Raw genomic sequence first — 18,778 nt, 5'->3', positions numbered from 1 at the left:
TTTTGTACAGAGGAAGGCAACTGATTTATTTGAGTTAATTTTATACCCAGCCACTTTGCTGAAGTTGTTTATCAGCTTTAGTAGTTCTCTGGTGGAACTTTTGGGATCATTTAAATATACTATCATGTCATCTGCAAATAGTGATATTTTGACCTCTTCTTTTCCGATCTGTATCCCTTTGATCTCCTTTTGTTGTCTGATTGTTCTGGCTAGAACTTCAAGAACTATATTGAATAAGTAGGGAGAGAGTGGGCAGCCTTGTCTAGTCCCTGATTTTAGTGGGATTGCTTCAAGTTTCTCTCCATTTAGTTTAATGTTAGCAACTGGTTTGCTGTATATGGCTTTTACTATGTTTAGGTATGGGCCTTGAATTCCTATTCTTTCCAGGACTTTTATCATGAAGGGGTGTTGAATTTTGTCAAATGCTTTCTCAGCATCTAATGAAATGATCATGTGGTTCTGTTCTTTCAGTTTGTTTATATAATGGATCACGTTGATGGTTTTCCGTATACTAAACCATCCCTGCATGCCTGGGATGAAGCCTACTTGATCGTGGTGGATGATTGTTTTGATGTGCTCTTGAATTCGGTTTGCCAGAATTTTATTGAGTATTTTTGCGTCGATATTCATAAGGGAAATTGGTCTGAAGTTCTCTTTCTTTGTTGGGTCTTTGTGTGGTTTAGGTATAAGAGTAATTGTGGCTTCGTAGAAGGAATTCGGTAGGGCTCCATCCGTTTCAATTTTGTGGAATAGTTTGGATAATATTGGTATGAGGTCTTCTATGAAGGTTTGATAGAATTCTGCACTAAACCCGTCTGGACCTGGGCTCTTTTTGGTTGGGAGACCTTTAATGACTGCTTCTATTTCCTTAGGAGTTATGGGGTTGTTTAACTGGTTTATCTGTTCCTGATTTAACTTCGATACCTGGTATCTGTCTAGGAAATTGTCCATTTCCTGAAGATTTTCAAATTTTGTTGAATATAGGTTTTTATAGTAAGATCTGATGATTTTTTGAATTTCCTCCGAATCTGTAGTTATGTCTCCCTTTTCATTTCTGATTTTGTTAATTTGGACACACTCTCTGTGTCCTCTCGTTAGTCTGGCTAAGGGTTTATCTATCTTGTTGATTTTCTCAAAGAACCAACTTTTGGTTCTGTTGATTCTTTCTATGGTCCTTTTTGTTTCTACTTGGTTGATTTCAGCTCTGAGTTTGATTATTTCCTGCCTTCTACTCCTCCTGGGTGTATTTGCTTCTTTTTGTTCTAGAGCTTTTAGGTGTGCTGTCAAGCTGCTGACATATGCTCTTTCCTGTTTCTTTCTGCAGGCACTCAGCGCTATGAGTTTTCCTCTTAGCACAGCTTTCATTGTGTCCCATAAGTTTGAGTATGTTGTATCTTCATTTTCATTAAATTCTAAAAAGTTTTTAATTTCTTTCTTTATTTCTTCCTTGACCAGGTTATCATTGAGTAGAGCATTGTTCAATTTCCACGTATATGTGGGCATTCTTCCCTTATTGTTATTGAAGACCAGTTTTAGGCCGTGGTGGTCCGATAGCACGCATGGGATTATTTCTATCTTTCTGTACCTGTTGAGGCCCGTTTTTTGACCAATTATATGGTCAATTTTGGAGAAAGTACCATGAGGAGCTGAGAAGAAGGTATATCCTTTTGCTTTAGGATAGAATGTTCTATAAATATCCGTTAAGTCCATTTGGCTCATGACTTCTCTTAGTCTGTCTACATCACTGTTTAATTTCTGTTTCCATGATCTGTCCATTGATGAGAGTGGGGTGTTGAAATCTCCCACTATTATTGTGTGAGGTGCAATGTGTGTTTTGAGCTTTAGTAAGGTTTCTTTTACATATGTAGGTGCCCTTGTATTTGGGGCATAGATATTTAGGATTGAGAGTTCATCTTGGTTGATTTTTCCTTTGATGAATATGAAGTGTCCTTCCTTATCTTTTTTGATGACTTTTAGTTGGAAATTGATTTTATTTGATATTAGAATGGCTACTCCAGCTTGCTTCTTCTGACCATTTGCTTGGAAAGTTGTTTTCCAGCCTTTCACTCTGAGGTAGTGTCTGTCTTTGTCTCTGAGGTGTGTTTCCTGTAGGCAGCAGAATGCAGGGTCCTCGTTGCGTATCCAGTTTGTTAATCTATGTCTTTTTATTGGGGAGTTGAGGCCATTGATATTGAGAGATATTAAGGAATAGTGATTATTGCTTCCCGTTATATTCATATTTGGATGTGAGGTTATGTTTGTGTGCTTTCATTCTCTTTGTTTTGTTGCCAAGATGATTAGTTTCTTGCTTCTTCTAGGGTATAGCTTGCCTCCTTATGTTGGGCTTTACCATTTATTATCCTTTGTAGTGCTGGATTTGTAGAAAGATATTGTGTAAATTTGGTTTTGTCATGGAATATCTTGGTTTCTCCATCAATGTTAATTGAGAGTTTTGCTGGATACAGTAATCTGGGCTGGCATTTGTGTTCTCTTAGGGTCTGTATAACATCAGTCCAGGATCTTCTGGCCTTCATAGTTTCTGGCGAGAAGTCTGGTGTGATTCTGATAGGTCTCCCTTTATATATTACTTGACCTTTTTCCCTTACTGCTTTTAATATTCTTTCTTTATTTTGTGCGTTTGGTGTTTTGACAACTATGTGACGGGAGGTGTTTCTTTTCTGGTCCAATCTATTTGGAGTTCTGTAGGCTTCTTGTATGTCTATGGGTATCTCTTTTTTTAGGTTAGGGAAGTTTTCTTCTATGATTTTGTTGAAGATATTTACTGGTCCTTTGAGCTGGGAGTCTTCACTCTCTTCTATACCTATTATCCTTAGGTTTGATCTTCTCATTGAGTCCTGGATTTCCTGTATGTTTTGGACCAGTAGCTTTTTCCACTTTACATTATCTTTGACAGTTGAGTCAATGATTTCTATGGAATCTTCTGCTCCTGAGATTCTCTCTTCCATCTCTTGTATTCTGTTGGTGAAGCTTGTATCTACAGCTCCTTGTCTCTTCTTTTGGTTTTCTATATCCAGGGTTGTTTCCATGTGTTCTTTCTTGATTGCTTCTATTTCCATTTTTAATTCCTTCAACTGTTTGATTGTGTTTTCCTGGAATTCTTTCAGGGATTTTTGCGATTCCTCTCTGTAGGCTTTTACTTGTTTATTAATGTTTTCCTGTGCTTCCCTAAGTGTGTTCAGGTCTTTCTTGAAGTCCTCCAGCATCATGATCAAATATGATTTTGAAACTAGATCTTGCTTTTCTGTTGTGTTTGGATATTCCATGTTTGTTTTGGTGGGAGAATTGGGCTCCGATGATGGCATGTAGTCTTGGTTTCTGTTGCTTGGGTTCCTGCGCTTGCCTCTCGCCATCAGATTATCTCTAGTGTTACTTTGTTCTGCTATTTCTGACAGTGGCTAGACTGTCCTATAAGCCTGTGTGTCAGGAGTGCTGTAGACCTGTTTTCCTCTCTTTCAGTCAGTTATGGGGACAGAGTGTTCTGCTTTCGGGCGTGTAGTTTTTCCTCTCTACAGGTCTTCAGCTGTTCCTGTGGGCCTGTGTCTTGAGTTCACCAGGCAGCTTTCTTGCAGCAGAAAATTTGGTCTTACCTGTGGTCCCGAGGCTCAGGTTTGCTCGTGGGGTGCTGTCCAGGGGCTCTCTGCAGCGGCAGCAACCATGAAGACCTGTGCCGCCCCTTCCGGGAGCTTCAGTGCAACAGGGTTCCAGATGGTCTTTGGCTTTTTCCTCTGGCGTCCGAGATGTGTGTGCAGGGAGCAGTCTCTTCTGGTTTCCCAGGCTTGTCTGCCTCTCTGAAGGTTTAGCTCTCCCTCCCACGGGATTTGGGTGCAGAGAACTGTTTATCCGGTCTGTTTCCTTCAGGGTCCGGCGGTGTCTCTGGCAGGGGTCCTGCCGCTCCTGGGCCCTCCCCCACGGGAGCCCAGAGGCCTTATACAGTTTCCTCTTGGGCCAGGGATGTGGGCAGGGGTGAGCAGTGTTGGTGGTCTCTTCCGCTCTGCAGCCTCAGGAGTGCCCACCTGACCAGGCGGTTGGGTCTCTCTCTCACCGGGTCTGGGAGCAGAGAGCTGCTGCGGGCCGGGATCCGCGGGTGTGGGACTTCCGGTAAACACAGAACGTGCCCGGTCCTAGAGAAATTCTGCTTCCGTGTGTCCCAAGCTCACCAGGCAGCTTTCTTGCAGCAGAAAATTTGGTCTTACCTGTGGTCCCGAGGCTCAGGTTCGCTCGTGGGGTGCTGCCCAGGGGCTCTCTGCAGCGGCAGAAACCAGGAAGACCTGTGCCGCCCCTTCCGGGAGCTTCAGTGCACCAGGGTTCCAGATGGTCTTTGGCTTTTTCCTCTGGCGTCCGAGATGTGTGTGCAGGGAGCAGTCTCTTCTGGTTTCCCAGGCCTGTCTGCCTCTCTGAAGGTTTAGCTCTCCCTCCCACGGGATTTGGGTGCAGAGAGCTGTTTATCCGGTCTGTTTCCTTCAGGGTCCGGCGGTGTCTCTGGCAGGGGTCCTGCCGCTCCTGGGCCCTCCCCCACGGGAGCCCAGAGGCCTTATACAGTTTCCTCTTGGGCCAGGGATGTGGGCAGGGGTGAGCAGTGTTGGTGGTCTCTTCCGCTCTGCAGCCTCAGGAGTGCCCACCTGACCAGGCGGTTTGGTCTCTCTCTCACCGGCTCTGGGAGCAGAGAGCTGCTGCGGGCCGGGATCCGCGGGTTATGAAACATATTTTAATAGATATATTTTTGTTAAGGTATTTTATTGTTTAGATTTTTCATACATGTACATAATGTATTTCTATCTTCCCTAGTTGTATGTATTGTTTTAAAAGTCCACTTGCTACTGCCTGTATGTGCATGGGCCTAGAGTCATTACTAGAAGATGGGTAACCTCCCAAGGCGTTACGCTTTCGAAGAAAACATACACTCTCTTTCCCAGCAACCATCAATCTCGAATAACTCTTTAGCTAGAAATGGGACTTTACCTCACATCCCATCTTGCTGAGGGACCATGCATAAAGTCACAGCCACTGTGACACAGGAGCTCCATCCTATGCATACAGCACTGTCTCACTGTAGTCACCATCACCTCTGGCTCTAGTAATCTCTCCATAGTCCCTTCCACCATGATCCCTAGGCATTTGGAGGAGGGGTTGTGATACAGATGTTCCGTGTGTAAACTCAAATCTTCAGAGATCTCTCCTCCAATCTGCTGCAAGCTAATTGATTTTTCTGGGTAGTTCACACTTAAAGAAAAGTGCATCTGCTTTTGCAAAATATGTGATAGTGATTTGTGTGTGTGTGTGTGTGTGTGTGTGTCTGTATGACATGCATGCTCACGTGTGTGTGAATGTGAGAGCATGCCTGACAGAATGCATCTACAAAGGTCAGAGGACAACATCAGGTGTGTATCAGCCCTCAGCTCTCGCCTTGTTTGAGACAGGTTCTGTCTTGCTCGTTGCGGCTGCGTGCATTAGATCAGCTAGTCTGTGAACTTATGGAATCCGCCATCCTTACATTCTATCTCTCAGTTGAGGCATGCTGGGATTAAAGATACTTGTGCTACCTCAACAGCTTTTACTGGGTTCAGCTCTCTGAACTGAGGTCATCAGGCTTGCTTGCTGCATACTTCACTCATCTGAGCCATCTCCTAATTCAGTAATTCTCAGTCACTATTCATCCGTCAGAGTCCTTTGAAGCAATGGGATAGGTCTTATATTTGGATTGGGTGGACCTTGCTTTGGAATGTTCTCTTGATGATGAATTTCAGTAGAGGTAAAGGCATGGGTCAATGAATGCCATTCATATTTAGAAGAAATTTCTAGCATCTTCTCTTCATGTCAGCTGATCATGTAGCCTTCAGAGCACACCGTTAACAGAGAAGTACACAGACCATGAAGCTCAAGAAGAAGGATGACCAAAGTGTGGACGCTTCAGTCCTTCTTAGAAGGGGGAACAAAAATATTCATAGAAGGAAATACGGAGACAAAGTTTGAAGCAGAAACTGAAGGAAAGGCCATCCAGAGACTGCCCTACCTGAGGATCCAGCCCATATACAGCCACCAAACCCAGACAATATATATGATGCCAAGAAGTGCATGCTGACAGGAGCCCAATATAGCTGTCTTCTGAGAGGCTCTGCCAGAGCATGACAAATACAGAGGCAAATTCTCACAGTCAACCATTGAACTGAGAACAAGGTCCATATTGGAGGAGTTAGAGAAAGGACTGAAGGAGCTGAAGGAGTTTGCAGCCCCATAAGAACAACAATACCAAGCAACCAGGGCTCCTAGGGACTAAACCATCATCCAAAGAGTGCACATGGACAGACCATGGCTCCAACTGCATATACAGCAGAGGATGACCTTGTTGGGCACAATGGGAGGAGAAACCCTTGCTCCTACCAAGGCTGAACCCCCCAGTGTAGGAGGCGGGAAGGGGTGGATGGATAGGGAGGGGAATACCCTCATAGAGGGAGAGGAAGGGGGAATAGGATAGGAGGTTTATGCATGGGGAAACTGGGAAAGGGGATAACATTTGAAATGTAAATAAAAAAATACCCAATAAAAAGAAAAAAGAGGAAGAAAAAAACAAAGAAGTAAAATTACAGGATAAACAATGAGCCATTCACTAAGAGAATTTAGCAATCTTGAAAAGTCCAGACGTGCTGGCTCCTAGAGCTGGGATCTGGGTGCTTTTGCTCATAGAAACTGGGTAGATCACATGATGAAGAGCAATTCAAGTGCCTTGATGTCAGTTGCACCTACCACTGAGAATGCAATCGGCTCAAGGAAATTTCTGTCTCTGGGTCTCATGGCAGGGTATGATCACAGAGAGTTAGACACTACCTCCATGTACATGTTTCTGCAATACATCATCAGAAGGGTTCTTCGTTCCAGGTTAGTGCTGGCATTATACTGGAGAGCAGTCAGCTGGCTGATTTAATTATGGATGAATGGATTCAATAAACCAACATTTACTTTTACATCAACTCGTGAAGTATAGTTTTGTACTAATGTCTGCCACTTCTTGAACCACTTTAGTTCATTTATGCAAAGAGAGGCCAGGATATTAACTCTAGGTTAATTAAAATACTTTACTGAAAATAAGCATGCTAAATATATATATGTATATATGTATATATATTAATTTTTAACTTGTCATTTCACATCATATTATAAAAGATGTACTTGTTATTTGGCACTTCTCCAAGAGAGAAATAAGGCAGTGTGCCACCTGGAAAGAGAATCTTATTTCCCAACACGGGATCCTTCCTAAATGTGTCTCATACTCATTTTTAATTTGTGTGTAGTTTCTAAATTAGATTTCTCTCCCACAATTCCATTACCTTCTACTCAGTGATCTTTAATGAGGTCATACTCTTGAATTTTTCAAATAATTGTTTGCATCATTGCAAACTATGTTGTTAATTACATCTGATTAGGATGTCCCTGCCAGCAATCATGGAAAAGCCAAGTGCACAGGAGCAAAGGAGCAAAAATCTTTTTCAATTAGATTTACCCATGGCGAAGTCAAAGGCCGCATGAGTAATTACTGACAAAATGCACAAATCAATACGTGCTTCCCTCCCTAACTGTTATGAATGTGCTGCTCTAGCTTTCTCCTCAGCGTGGCCTGTTTGTGGCTCGTGTTACTAGTGCAGTGACGTGGTAGTGACAATCCAGAATTGAAGATGAGCATATGTACCATGGAACTCATCCAAAATTGTCAATTATTTTGATGCCAAGAAGCTTTTGTTAAAAGATGAGATCATCCTTGCCCCTCACCTGTAAATAGAACCAGGGCATGAATCACCGAGATGGCATAATACAAAAGGCCATAGTAAATAGTGAATTTGGGGTGCTCTTTTGTTCTAAAAAATACTGAGTTATTTAGTAGAATATGTTTTACAGCTGTACATTCCCCCTTTTGATTTATTTAATCATCTTATATAACTGTTAGCAGACCTTTCTAATTAATAATTAAAAAAAAATCCAAAAACTGTTGGTGTCTGTAGTTGCTGTTTAATTTCCATTGGTATCCACCAGGGTTGGCTAAAATTCAGATAACCGACAGCTTGCTGTGGTCAATGCTGTGGAAATTATTGCTGAGGTAAATATACTGCTGCAGAGAGCAAGATGAATGCTGGCTGGCTTGCCCTGGGCTTCATCACGTGCAAGCCTGTAAGACTGAATGTGAGGAAGTCCATGACTCAGATTGTTCTCCAGTCTTGGCATTACAGGCTAAAGATGCAATTATGAATCACGACTTATAGATTAAACTCAGGTCAGCAAAAGCTTGCTAACAACCCCCTCTCATGTATGCTTTGTGTCTTTGGACCATTACCCCAGCTCTTTGGAGGGTTAAATAGGAGCTGCAAGACTGAGACATCTGGAAAGCGCAGAGTGCCTCTCCATGCTTGCTAGATAGCTGTGGGAGACAACAGTGTCGCATGGTGAAAGAGAAACCTCGGCAGATTTTTGAGCATGGCAAAGTCTGTCTTCATCTGGACTGTGTTTTTGCTCATGGATAAGTCTTTCAAACCTGACAAGAAGCATCCTCATTTCTTCTACAAATTAGCAGCAAAAAAACTCCAAGATGAGATTGAACGTGCTAGTGGCGCCTTCCACCATCATTTCCCTCCATTTTCAAATTTTTCCAGGCAAATAAAACTTCCCCTACAATCTCCCCAGCCCCCTTTTTTATCTCTAGGAGGCTAGGACTAAAACACTTTCTTATTATCTCTGAGAGGAAGAAAATTTTATCTTTGTAAATTCTTTAGAAAGAAAAAAATCCTCCTAATATCCGAGTTCAAGGAAGAACCTCAGGGGCACAGTGCTTTAGTGGTTATACAGATCCAGTTTCACTAACCAGCCCAATAATATATACGCACACAGTTTTAAATCTAGGTTCCATGTGTAAGAGAAAGCGTTCAATATTTTTCCTTCTTGGTATGGCTTATTTCACTTACCACAATTTCTAGATGTATCTGCTTTCTTAGAAAGTCATGATTTCATCGTTTTCTCTGTGAATGCACAAAATCCCGCTGTGTGTGTGTACAGCACATTTTCCATAACCAGCAGTTTCCCTAGGTTGCATCTCTAATAGTATAGCAATAATGGCAGAAGTTCAGGTATTTCTGTGGCAAGCTGACTTCCTGCCCTTTCGATATGTACCCCAAAGTGGGACATCTGGGTCACATGGGTCTATTTTGAGAGTTTTGAGAAATCTCCAGATTCATTCCATTTGACTACACAATTCATGTTCCCACCGGCAGAGAAGAAGGGTTCATCTTTTTCCAAATCCTCACCAGAAATCCTTGTTATTTTGATTTCTTCTTAGCCATTCTCAATGGAGTGATGTGGGATATTGAAACAGTTTAAATCCCTATAAAACTGTTTTTAAAAATTGGTTAGTGTAGGGAGAAATCTGTGGATGAAAAACAAAACACCTCATTGTAATGAACACAGTTCTTGCACTCTCTACTTAACAGATCCTTGGTAGAAGCTGAGAAATTTGATGGAAACTGGAAGGCAGGGGAAGCACCTATAAAATAGAAATTTATGTTTCAATTTTATGTTTTCAGTTGTGAATGAAACAGAGTTATTTTTAAAATAAGGTCAAGATTAAATGTCCAATAAAGAATTTATTGAGAGAAACAAACAGGCACATGTAATTTCAATTTCTATCCATGGAAAACCATGCTCTGGTCTTCTGACCCTAAATGAGTTCTTTTGTGGGTACTATAGCTTTTATTGTTCCTGTTAGGAATAAAAATCCTGGGTCCACGATTTAAATCCTTCAACTGTTTGTTTATAAAATATAAAGTTGTAGCCAGTGAAGTTTCAAAAGCTCACCCAATTTATCCCTACAGTGAGAGTATGGGCTATACTCCAAGGAAAGGGCCCCTACCCGGTAAGCCAGCTCTCATTTCAGAACTCTCTTGAGTCCAGAGACACCTATCTAGGAAATGTGATGCACAATGGAATTGGTAGAGTGGTCATGTGGCACTGTCCCACTAGGTGGGCATTCATTATAACCTCTGCCTCTCTCACTACTTTTGTTGATTTATTAGTGAGTTGCATGTTGGACTCTTCTTCTGTGATCTTTGGAATAGCCATACCTATATGCCTCCTCTCATGTTCTCCCACTCCTGACCTATTTCTCCCAGTCCTGGGCTTCTGACCTCTGTTCAACCATTCATCTCTCTTGTCAGAGGTCCTTGGGTGAAGGGTGCTAGCACATTCTTCTGCTGAGCCTGAGTTTGTCCTTTCAATGGCTGGACTAAGTCTGGAATGACTCTGACCGTAAGGCCAAATCTCTACTATACAGCTGTTTCTTCCCTGCTGTGCTCTGTTACCTGCTGAACACCAGAGAAGTCCCCATCAGGAAGCTTCAGATGGGTGGACAAACCCTCTGGGTCCTCCACAGCTCTCTGCATGAGTCTTTTCCCTCCGCAGTCTGGAGATGGATGTAATCTGAGGCTGATAAAACTTCTTCACAGTTATTTTGCTATAACCTATGGAACTGACCCAGGATTTCTCTCTAGAGTCTAGAGATACTGGGCATCTGGGATTCATGGGTTTGACTGTGGACCTCTATTAAAATGTAGAGAACCCCTATCAATATTGTACTTCAGTCCAGGGGTATGGCTTACCTACCATGCACAAAGTTATGGGTTCAATGGGTTTTCTAGTTCCGAAACAATAGACAAAGATTCCATAGTTAAAGCAAGGTTAGTGTATTCTGTTTTCTTCTAATTGTTTTATTCAAACTTAACCTATTATTACTAGTCATTTCCCTTGACCTCAGTCTGGATGCACTGGGACAGATGTTTCCATCCTCCAGCACTGGTGGCTGTTTGTTAGCTCCCTTCCCACAAACTCTGTCAGGCTGCCCCTGAACAGTGAGAGAAGGAGCAGTTGGAGGGTTTGCCTGGGGCCTGTGCCTGTTCAGCCCCACAAGCTGGGACGCAGGGGCTCTGGCACAGCAAGAGTTCAGAAGCAGTGCACACACTTGCCTCTGCCCACTGCAGCAGCACACATGATATCCGAAGATAAGTGCCCCAGTGAGCCATAAGCACTCACTCCTTTTTGCCTGTGTTAATTTTTCATTTTACAATTCTTGTGGCCATTACGGGAGAAACGATTTATAGCCAAATTATCACTCTCGTTTTAATAATGGGGGCATAAAAACAGAACGCATTGTTCTTTTAAAATGCTACACAGAAGCCAACCAGTCTTGATTTGTTATCTATCCAGCATATTTTAAAACACAAGAGAAATTTTCAAACTAAACGTAACTGTCAAGAGTGCTTATGAATAATTAAATCTAGCTAGAAATCCACACACAGACCATTTGTGTGTTCCTGTAATCCACAGAGTAGTAAGTACCAACACTCTTTGCTCCTGGGCTCTCAGCCCAGTGCACATCTTATAGAATGGGTCCTTGGTGAGAGAGGAGGGTGGATAACTTGCTTATTATTTCTCCATTTAGACAGATCCACCTCTATTCTATACTGTCAGCATGTCAATAACGCAATCCATTAGACTCAACTGAACTGGGAAATTCTCAACAAATAATTCTGTAGTTTAGTCATTATTTCCAGAAGGCTCACGAAATTAGTAACACTACAGCCTAATGACTCATTTTTTTTAACGTCATAGCTCGTATTCTTAATACACATAAATCATGCCCTGTTGCATAACACTTCATCTAACCACACTCTCAGGGACAATTGTGGTTCTAATACTATACTATTGTTGTTTACTGCTTTAAAATGGGGACGTGGGAGGCTCTGTGTGATTTCTATAATTAATTTTAAAGCCGCAATTTATAAAAGGCCATTCCAATAATGTGTTCTTACTGGGAAGGGGAAAAAAGTAACATTTCTCACTCGGAGGGATTTTTCCCTTCCAGATTCATAATTGGGATATTTCCACAATTGCAATTATGCAGCCAACACAGAGGCTTTCTTACATGGCTCCCCTCCCAGAATGCTCCAATTAAAGGAAGTGATGCCTGGTTCAAAGTGTCCTGCCGTGAGAGCTTTGCTTAATCATAACCTTCTTCTACTTACACCACCCCCCTCTATGCATCCACCTGACACACCAGCAATTCCTACCCATTCTAATGCCAAACAAAACTGGCATCTGGCTGTTTAGATCACCTTGATTCAAGCTACCCTCCTTTCCCTATGAGTATTTCAAGAGCTTTCTATTTGGTCCCTAGACCAACAAGTGTAGGAGTGCTAGAAGAGTATTGTTTTCCTCACTTTAAACTCCGTGACAAGTTTCCTGCTTAGACTAAAGCCAAAATCCTTGCCAGGGCATACAGACTGCTTTATGCAGCCCCATCCCTCAGATTTCTTCGCTCCTTCCTCAGGTTAATAATGACTTCACCATAGCACTGCCTAGTTTCCTATCTTAGGGCCTTTGCATGTTTCCCTCTATTAAGACCCTCTTACCATCTTCAACTCATTGACTTCTCCACAAAGAGGCTGTTTCTGATGCCATCCCTAGAAGCCACTTCCTTCTCTGAGTTATTTTACATATCCCTGATTAAGCTGATGATTAAACCTATTCATCTGCTAGAAAGCCTGCTCTGTGACACTAGGAATACTAGCTATGTTAATCTGTCACTAAACCCACCCCAATGAAAAGTCAGGTGTGAGCTGTGTAGGCTCGGCCATGGTTTTTCAATGGGAAGAGGGAAGTTGTGTATGAATGTTGAATGCCAACACAATGTTTATATTGATTTTTCCTGTGTGAGATTAGTAGTGAGCCTCCAAGGACTATATATCTTACTACATTTTAACTACTTAAACTGTGGTCTATTTCTTCTATTTTATGTAATTGAAGTTGATCTGTGAAAGCTGAATTTGTAGTCACTAGACTACAATCATACAAAGCACCACAGTCAAATAGTGTCTTTTCCCATGCTCCTCTCAGAGAAACTGAAATTCATCCACAATACTGAATAAAAATATTGCACTATTTTATATGTTTTTGAACTAGTTTATATGTTAACTAATGTCTGCTTACTATTGCCATGAACCCCAAAGAGTCCTTTCTCCTTCTATGGGAAATGAGAATGACTTGGACCACGGTGGTAGCAGCGTCCAGAGGCTCACTTTTCATTTATAGTTAGCTCTGCAGGTGAAAACACAGGCTGCTTCTCCAGAGGACCTGGGTTCAATTCCCAGCACTCACATGGCAGCTCACAACTGTCTGTAACTCCAATTCCAGGGGACCTGACACACAGATATACAGGCAAAAGACCCATGTGCATAAAATAAAAATAAATCATTTTATAAGAAAGAAAGAAAGAAAGAAAGAAAGAAAGAAAGAAAGAAAGAAAGAAAGAAAGAAAGAAAGAAAGAAATTGCTGTTAGACCAAGTGTCAGTGTGGAGGGGGATGGAATGAGTGGATCGAGTTTGTGATTTAGAAAATGGGTGGACCACACTGTCTGGCCTGCATGCCAACAGAGAGATGGCGCCTCTTTGGGAGGCAGTTATACCCCAGGGAGCAACTCTTTGCCTTTTTGCTCTCCTCCAACCACTGCCTTCCTACGGCTGCTCTGGGAACCAGCCTCCGCTGTGTTGAAATCTCTAGTATTACGTATTTTGCCTGAACATTCAGCATTTACTATTTTATCTATGTACCTTTGTTATATTTTTAACTAGCATGTGGGCAATTTATCTCAAGTAAAAATACATGTTTCCATGGTGAAGTTTCAATCTGATTTTTTTAGAGCAGAATCTTGCTATGTTCTCAATTTTATAGTAATGTCTGTTGTGATGACCTACTGAGGTACGGATGACCACCAAGTGATTTATGTGTAATAAGACTTTTAAGAATGTGTCTCACTGAAGTTCATTTGAGGATGGTGCCTGGACACTCAGTTCTCTGTGCTGTTATCTACATACATGTGGATATTTGCTATGCTGAATCAGAGTTCAATGAGTTCCCAACAGCATGATTTTGACTAAAACCTTTAATATTCATTTATTTGAGATAGGAAGGATACTTTTTGACCTCTTTTTTCTTCTGTCTTGACATGACAGAGTACGCTTCCTGATGGGTGGTCGGCATGGGGAATTTAAGTTCCTGCCTCCTTCTGGCTATGCCCCTTGCTATGAAGCCTTACTTCCGAAGGAGAAGATGAGATTGGAGCCTGTCAAAGAATATAAGCGTGATGCTGATGGTGTTAGAGATCTGTTGGGTACCACTCAGTTTCTCTCCCAAGCCTCTTTCATCCCATGTCCCATAGATACCAGTCAGGTAAGTCCAAATTGCAATTGATAGGCAATCTCAGAGAGCACACTGATGTTGTGCCCAATGTTAAGCACTGATGGATGCAAGGAAATATCCAATATTCCCTGAGAATTCATAGCCAAATTTAATATATAAGAAGCAAATAAGTTATTTTTTTAAAGGTCAAATGTAATAAATGCAGAATGAACAGTATGCATGTCCTTTAGGGTGGGATGTTTCTAAGAGCCTGAGAACAGATGGGATTCAATCTGGACCTTTCATGAAGCTTAAAGGAAGAGGGACACTGGGCAGTGATTTAACAGCATGGGAGGGGCTGGTATGACAGCAATGGCATGGATAAGGACTGGGAGTAGAAACAAAGGAGGGACAAATGCCAATGTCAAATCTCCCATGTATGGACAGTTGGGAGAAGGAAGAACATGGAGGTGGCAAGTTGGTGGAAGTAAACAGAGAGGGTATATGGGGACTGTATGCTATGGACTGCTTAGCAAATGTTCCTCCCAGTATCTGTATTCTGGCAGAGGCACATTCGTGTGGTATGATAAGGAACTTGCAGAAGCTTTCAGCAGTTTTTACATACCAGTCCCAATTTTTTGATGTACACATATGCTTGTGCAGGTATATGGGGATGGTGTGTGTGTGTGTGTGTGTGTGTGTGTGTGTGTGTGTGTGTGTGCGCGCGCGCACGCGTTGTAGGCTAGAGGACTGTCATCCTCAGGAAAGCCTTCTATCACCTTAGAGACAGGGGCTCTCTTTGACCTGAAGCTTACCCACTATGCAGATTGGCTAAACAAGAAACACCATGGATCCTCACCAGTGTTGTGATTACAAGAAACTAGAGCCATAGCATTTTAAAATGGATTTGGGAATCAATATCAGTCCATTTGGTTAGTGTTAGCAACTGATCCCTCTCCTCAACCCCACCAGTGGCATTTAAATCATTGCTCTAGATGCTATAGAACAATGGCTCTCAACCTTCCTAATGCTGCGACTCTTTAATACAGGGTCATGTTGTGCTGACCCCTAACCACAGAATTATCTTCATTGCTACCTCATAACTATAATCTTGCTACTGCTATGAATTATAATGTGATATCTAATATGTAGGATATTGATATACTTCCTATCTGTGAAGAGTTCAGAACATCAGCATATGTTACTGTGGCTCTTAGAAGTTATTTTAAAAGGAAGATATTGGCTGTAGAAAGTGCTATAGAAAGTGTTATGTTTCCTTATCCTCCTAAGTGAAGAATTTTCCCAAAGAATTCAACCATTTATTTCCATGGGATACTGACCATTGCCACCAGAAAGCATTCTGTTCCTTTATCCTCCTAAATGAAGAACTTCCCCAAAGACTATCCAAGGTGTTCCTTTTTCAACCATTCTAGCCTAATGGGTGAGCTTTAGGCCAACAAGAGACCCTGTGAAAGGGTTGTTTGACCCCTAAAAGGGTTATAGCCCACAGACTGAGAACCACTGCTATAGAGATTAATGAAAATGACCTTGCCTCTAAAGCACTTACAGTTAACAGCATATATAACAATGACTCCTCTCCACATATAAAGTGTCTCCAGTATGCCTTTCCATGACATTCATATGACCTGATTACATTCAGGTGCCCTGGCTGGCCTTATTCTCACTATGCACCCAAGGTTGACCTTGAACTCTTAGCAGTCTCCTGCCTCAGCTTCCGAAGTTCAGAATTGTAGCTATATGCCACCATATCCACCTTGCGCATGGACCATGAGTCTCTGTCGTCCCTCCTGTAGTCAGTGTTTTTAACTTTCTATAAAATGGAAAACTGTGTTTCTTGCCCATTTCAACTCATAATTCAACCTCTGGGATGTAAAGAAGGGCTCTGCTAGGAAGCTGAGGAGCTTGTGAGTTACAAGAGATCCTAGGAATCAGTCTGATTCCTGTGTGTTCTAAATGTTATAGAAGAAAAACGTGCCTTCTACCCTCCTGAGTTCTGTAACCCAGGGTGTAAGCTTGAGCTAACAGGTTAGAAAGAGGAAAAAAATCATTTTAATTAGCAAAGAGTTGACAAAGAACAGAAGCTTAGACTTTAGAGATTATAGACTCCCTTACTATGAAGGAAGGAAAGTGAAGAAGGAAATAAGGAAAGGGAAAATACGATTCTGAGGAACAATCAGTAGGTCCTCAGAGTGTGGGAGATGTGACTGTTTTTTGACAGTGTGTCTAGGGTATGAGGCTGACATGTGTCTAGTGGCAATGGCCGGTCTCCCCTGCGAAGAAGTCCTTAGATTCTTATTTCAGAAGATAGGGGAACAGAACATTTTCTGTAGCAGCTGTTTCCCAGATATCTTCCTCTTAAAATAACCCTGATTCCACAGTAACATATGCTCATATTCTGGACCCTTCACAGATGGGAAGCTTTGGGGACAGAGACAGAACATCTTTCATTGAGCACAGAGCTGTTTGAACCAGTGCAGGTAACAGAGGACAGTGAGTAGAAATACCTCTGGGCTGACTGCCCTGCTAATCTTTCAGAAGCATGAAATTACGAAGACCTTCTTGCAAGAGGATGGGTAACAAGTGCTGTGGGAGGAAAGTACCTGACCCAACAGGAAGAAGAGTTTTTCAAACATACGTGTGGTGATGAGTGTTGACTGCCAGCTTGACAGTGTCAGGAAGCACCTAGAAGACATGCTTCTAGGCAGTCCTATCAGGGGCTACTATTTTAGGTTAGCCTCTGGCCTGTGGTGAGTTATCTTAAATAGATTAAGGTGATAAGGAGCAGCAAAGAGGGTAGCACCATTCCCTAGGCTGCATAAAGGAGAAAGCTAGATGAGCATAAGCTTCACCTCCTTCTTCCCGAGTGTGGTTGCCATGACCAGCCACCCCCTCAAGCTCTTGTCAGTTTGACTTTGCTGCAACAATGGATGGTCCCCTTGCCTGCTGTGATGGACCGTAACTGTGAGCTGAAATAAACCCACTTTCACTTAATTTGCTTTTTGTCCATGTTTTATTGGAGCAACCAGAAAAATATATAAAGTAATGCAGAATCAAAGATTTGGAAATAAAAGAGCTGCATATCATAATTATCATTGAGTCCTGAGAGCTTCGATGTCTAGACACAAACCTGAGTTCTCAGGGCTGTGTAAGAAAGGCAATGCTCGTAACCAATAAGAAAATTCTCTTTGAAGAGATATAGTTTATCACTGTGAACTCTTTGAAGAGATGTGGTTCATTACCATGAATACCTTGTAATTTTTAAGAATATAATTCTGTGAAGTTATTGTCATAGGAGAACTTAAAGATAAGGTGCTCAGAGTCCTCCCTGGGGCACATTATAGAATACTTTGTAGGTTAAAAGTTATTAGCTAGAGCATTTAATGATTATCCCAGTCATATTCCTTCTTGTGACTGCTCCAGGCTCTTACTGAGTGCTGGTACAGAGGAGCCCATTTCCAAGCAGTCACCCCAGGGCCTGAGGCTCCCGGGGGACAGTTATCAAGCCTACGCTGCTTTGTCCCATGTTACCTTTTGAAACCACTGAGATTATGATTTAGACTTATTTAGGGCGGTTACTGTCCCCAGCAAGTGTATTTTTCTTTCTTCTATGAAGCTTTTTGGTTCCTGTAGCCTGAAAATCCACTTTGGGGCTACAATCAACTATGCAACACTTAGTTTATACAGATGGCCTTTAGTTAACCAACAAACCCATGTGCAGTTATAACTTGTCTGCTAATAACCTCCCCATTGTGCTCCTTATCAAAAACATCATACCACTTTCCCAAGTGACTTTTTCATAATTAGATTACAATGAGTTTTAAATGTGTTTATATTTTTGTTAATTCTTTGAGAATATCATAGGGTGTAAAATATTCTCTCCACAAGCTCCCTCTATCAACCCCCCACAATTTGAACATGGAGTTATAGTAATAGAAGCCCTAGTAATCACTGTAATAGAGCTAGGGTTAGAAAGCCAATCACAAAGGTTGGCCTGAGGTAGGCAGCTGGGTTCTAGCTCCTGTTAAGAGCTACCAAGCAAGTATGTGTCCAATGTTAGCCATCTTCCATGAACCAAAGGAAGTTAGAATCTTTTTTTATTTGGATCTCTCATTCTTTATGGACTATCAAACAATAGACATGAAAAGAATAATAGTGACAACAAATTAAAGAAAATAGGAAAAAACAAAATGGGCCCTCAGTTTATGGCCTCTATGGAGTGAAAGGAGGAGCAAAGTACCAGGAAAGCAGAGAAACAGCCTTAGTGTTACCAGCTCTTCAGGAAAGGCTACCCCAATGCAATGAGTATACTAAGTAAGTATTTGGATGGCATGGAGTATGTGTGTGTGTGTGTGTGTGTGTGTGTGTGTGTGTGTGTGTGTGTGTGTGTGTGTGTGAGAGAGAGAGAGAGAGAGAGAGAGAGAGAGAGAGAGAGAAGAGTTTGTGTATGCTGTATGTGTCTCTATGTATGTGTATGAGTGTGTATGGATATGTGGGTATGTATCAATGTGTGTATGTGAGTTTGTGTGTCTG

General features: G+C 41.9%; 1 protein-coding gene across 3 annotated transcripts in view; it reads left to right on the top strand.

The window, feature by feature from the left end:
- Ryr3 (ryanodine receptor 3) overlaps nucleotides 1–18,778 on the top strand; it is a 553,860-nt gene that overhangs the window by 295,515 nt on the left and 239,567 nt on the right. For all 3 annotated transcript variants that reach the window (XR_015684544.1, XR_015684543.1, XM_087655160.1), the window contains exon 20: nucleotides 14,062–14,278. Coding sequence is in view for 1 of the 3 variants with exons in the window: in XM_087655160.1 (XP_087511286.1) it covers nucleotides 14,062–14,278 (217 nt within the window). In the remaining 2 variants the exon portion in view is untranslated. The remainder of the gene's footprint in view (nucleotides 1–14,061; nucleotides 14,279–18,778) is intronic.

This window comes from Rattus norvegicus, chromosome 3 (assembly GCF_021556685.1).
Source record: "Rattus norvegicus strain SHRSP/BbbUtx chromosome 3, alternate assembly SHRSP_T2T, whole genome shotgun sequence".
Classification (NCBI taxonomy): Eukaryota; Metazoa; Chordata; class Mammalia; order Rodentia; family Muridae; genus Rattus; species Rattus norvegicus.
This window is presented reverse-complemented; position numbering and strand designations above follow the sequence as displayed.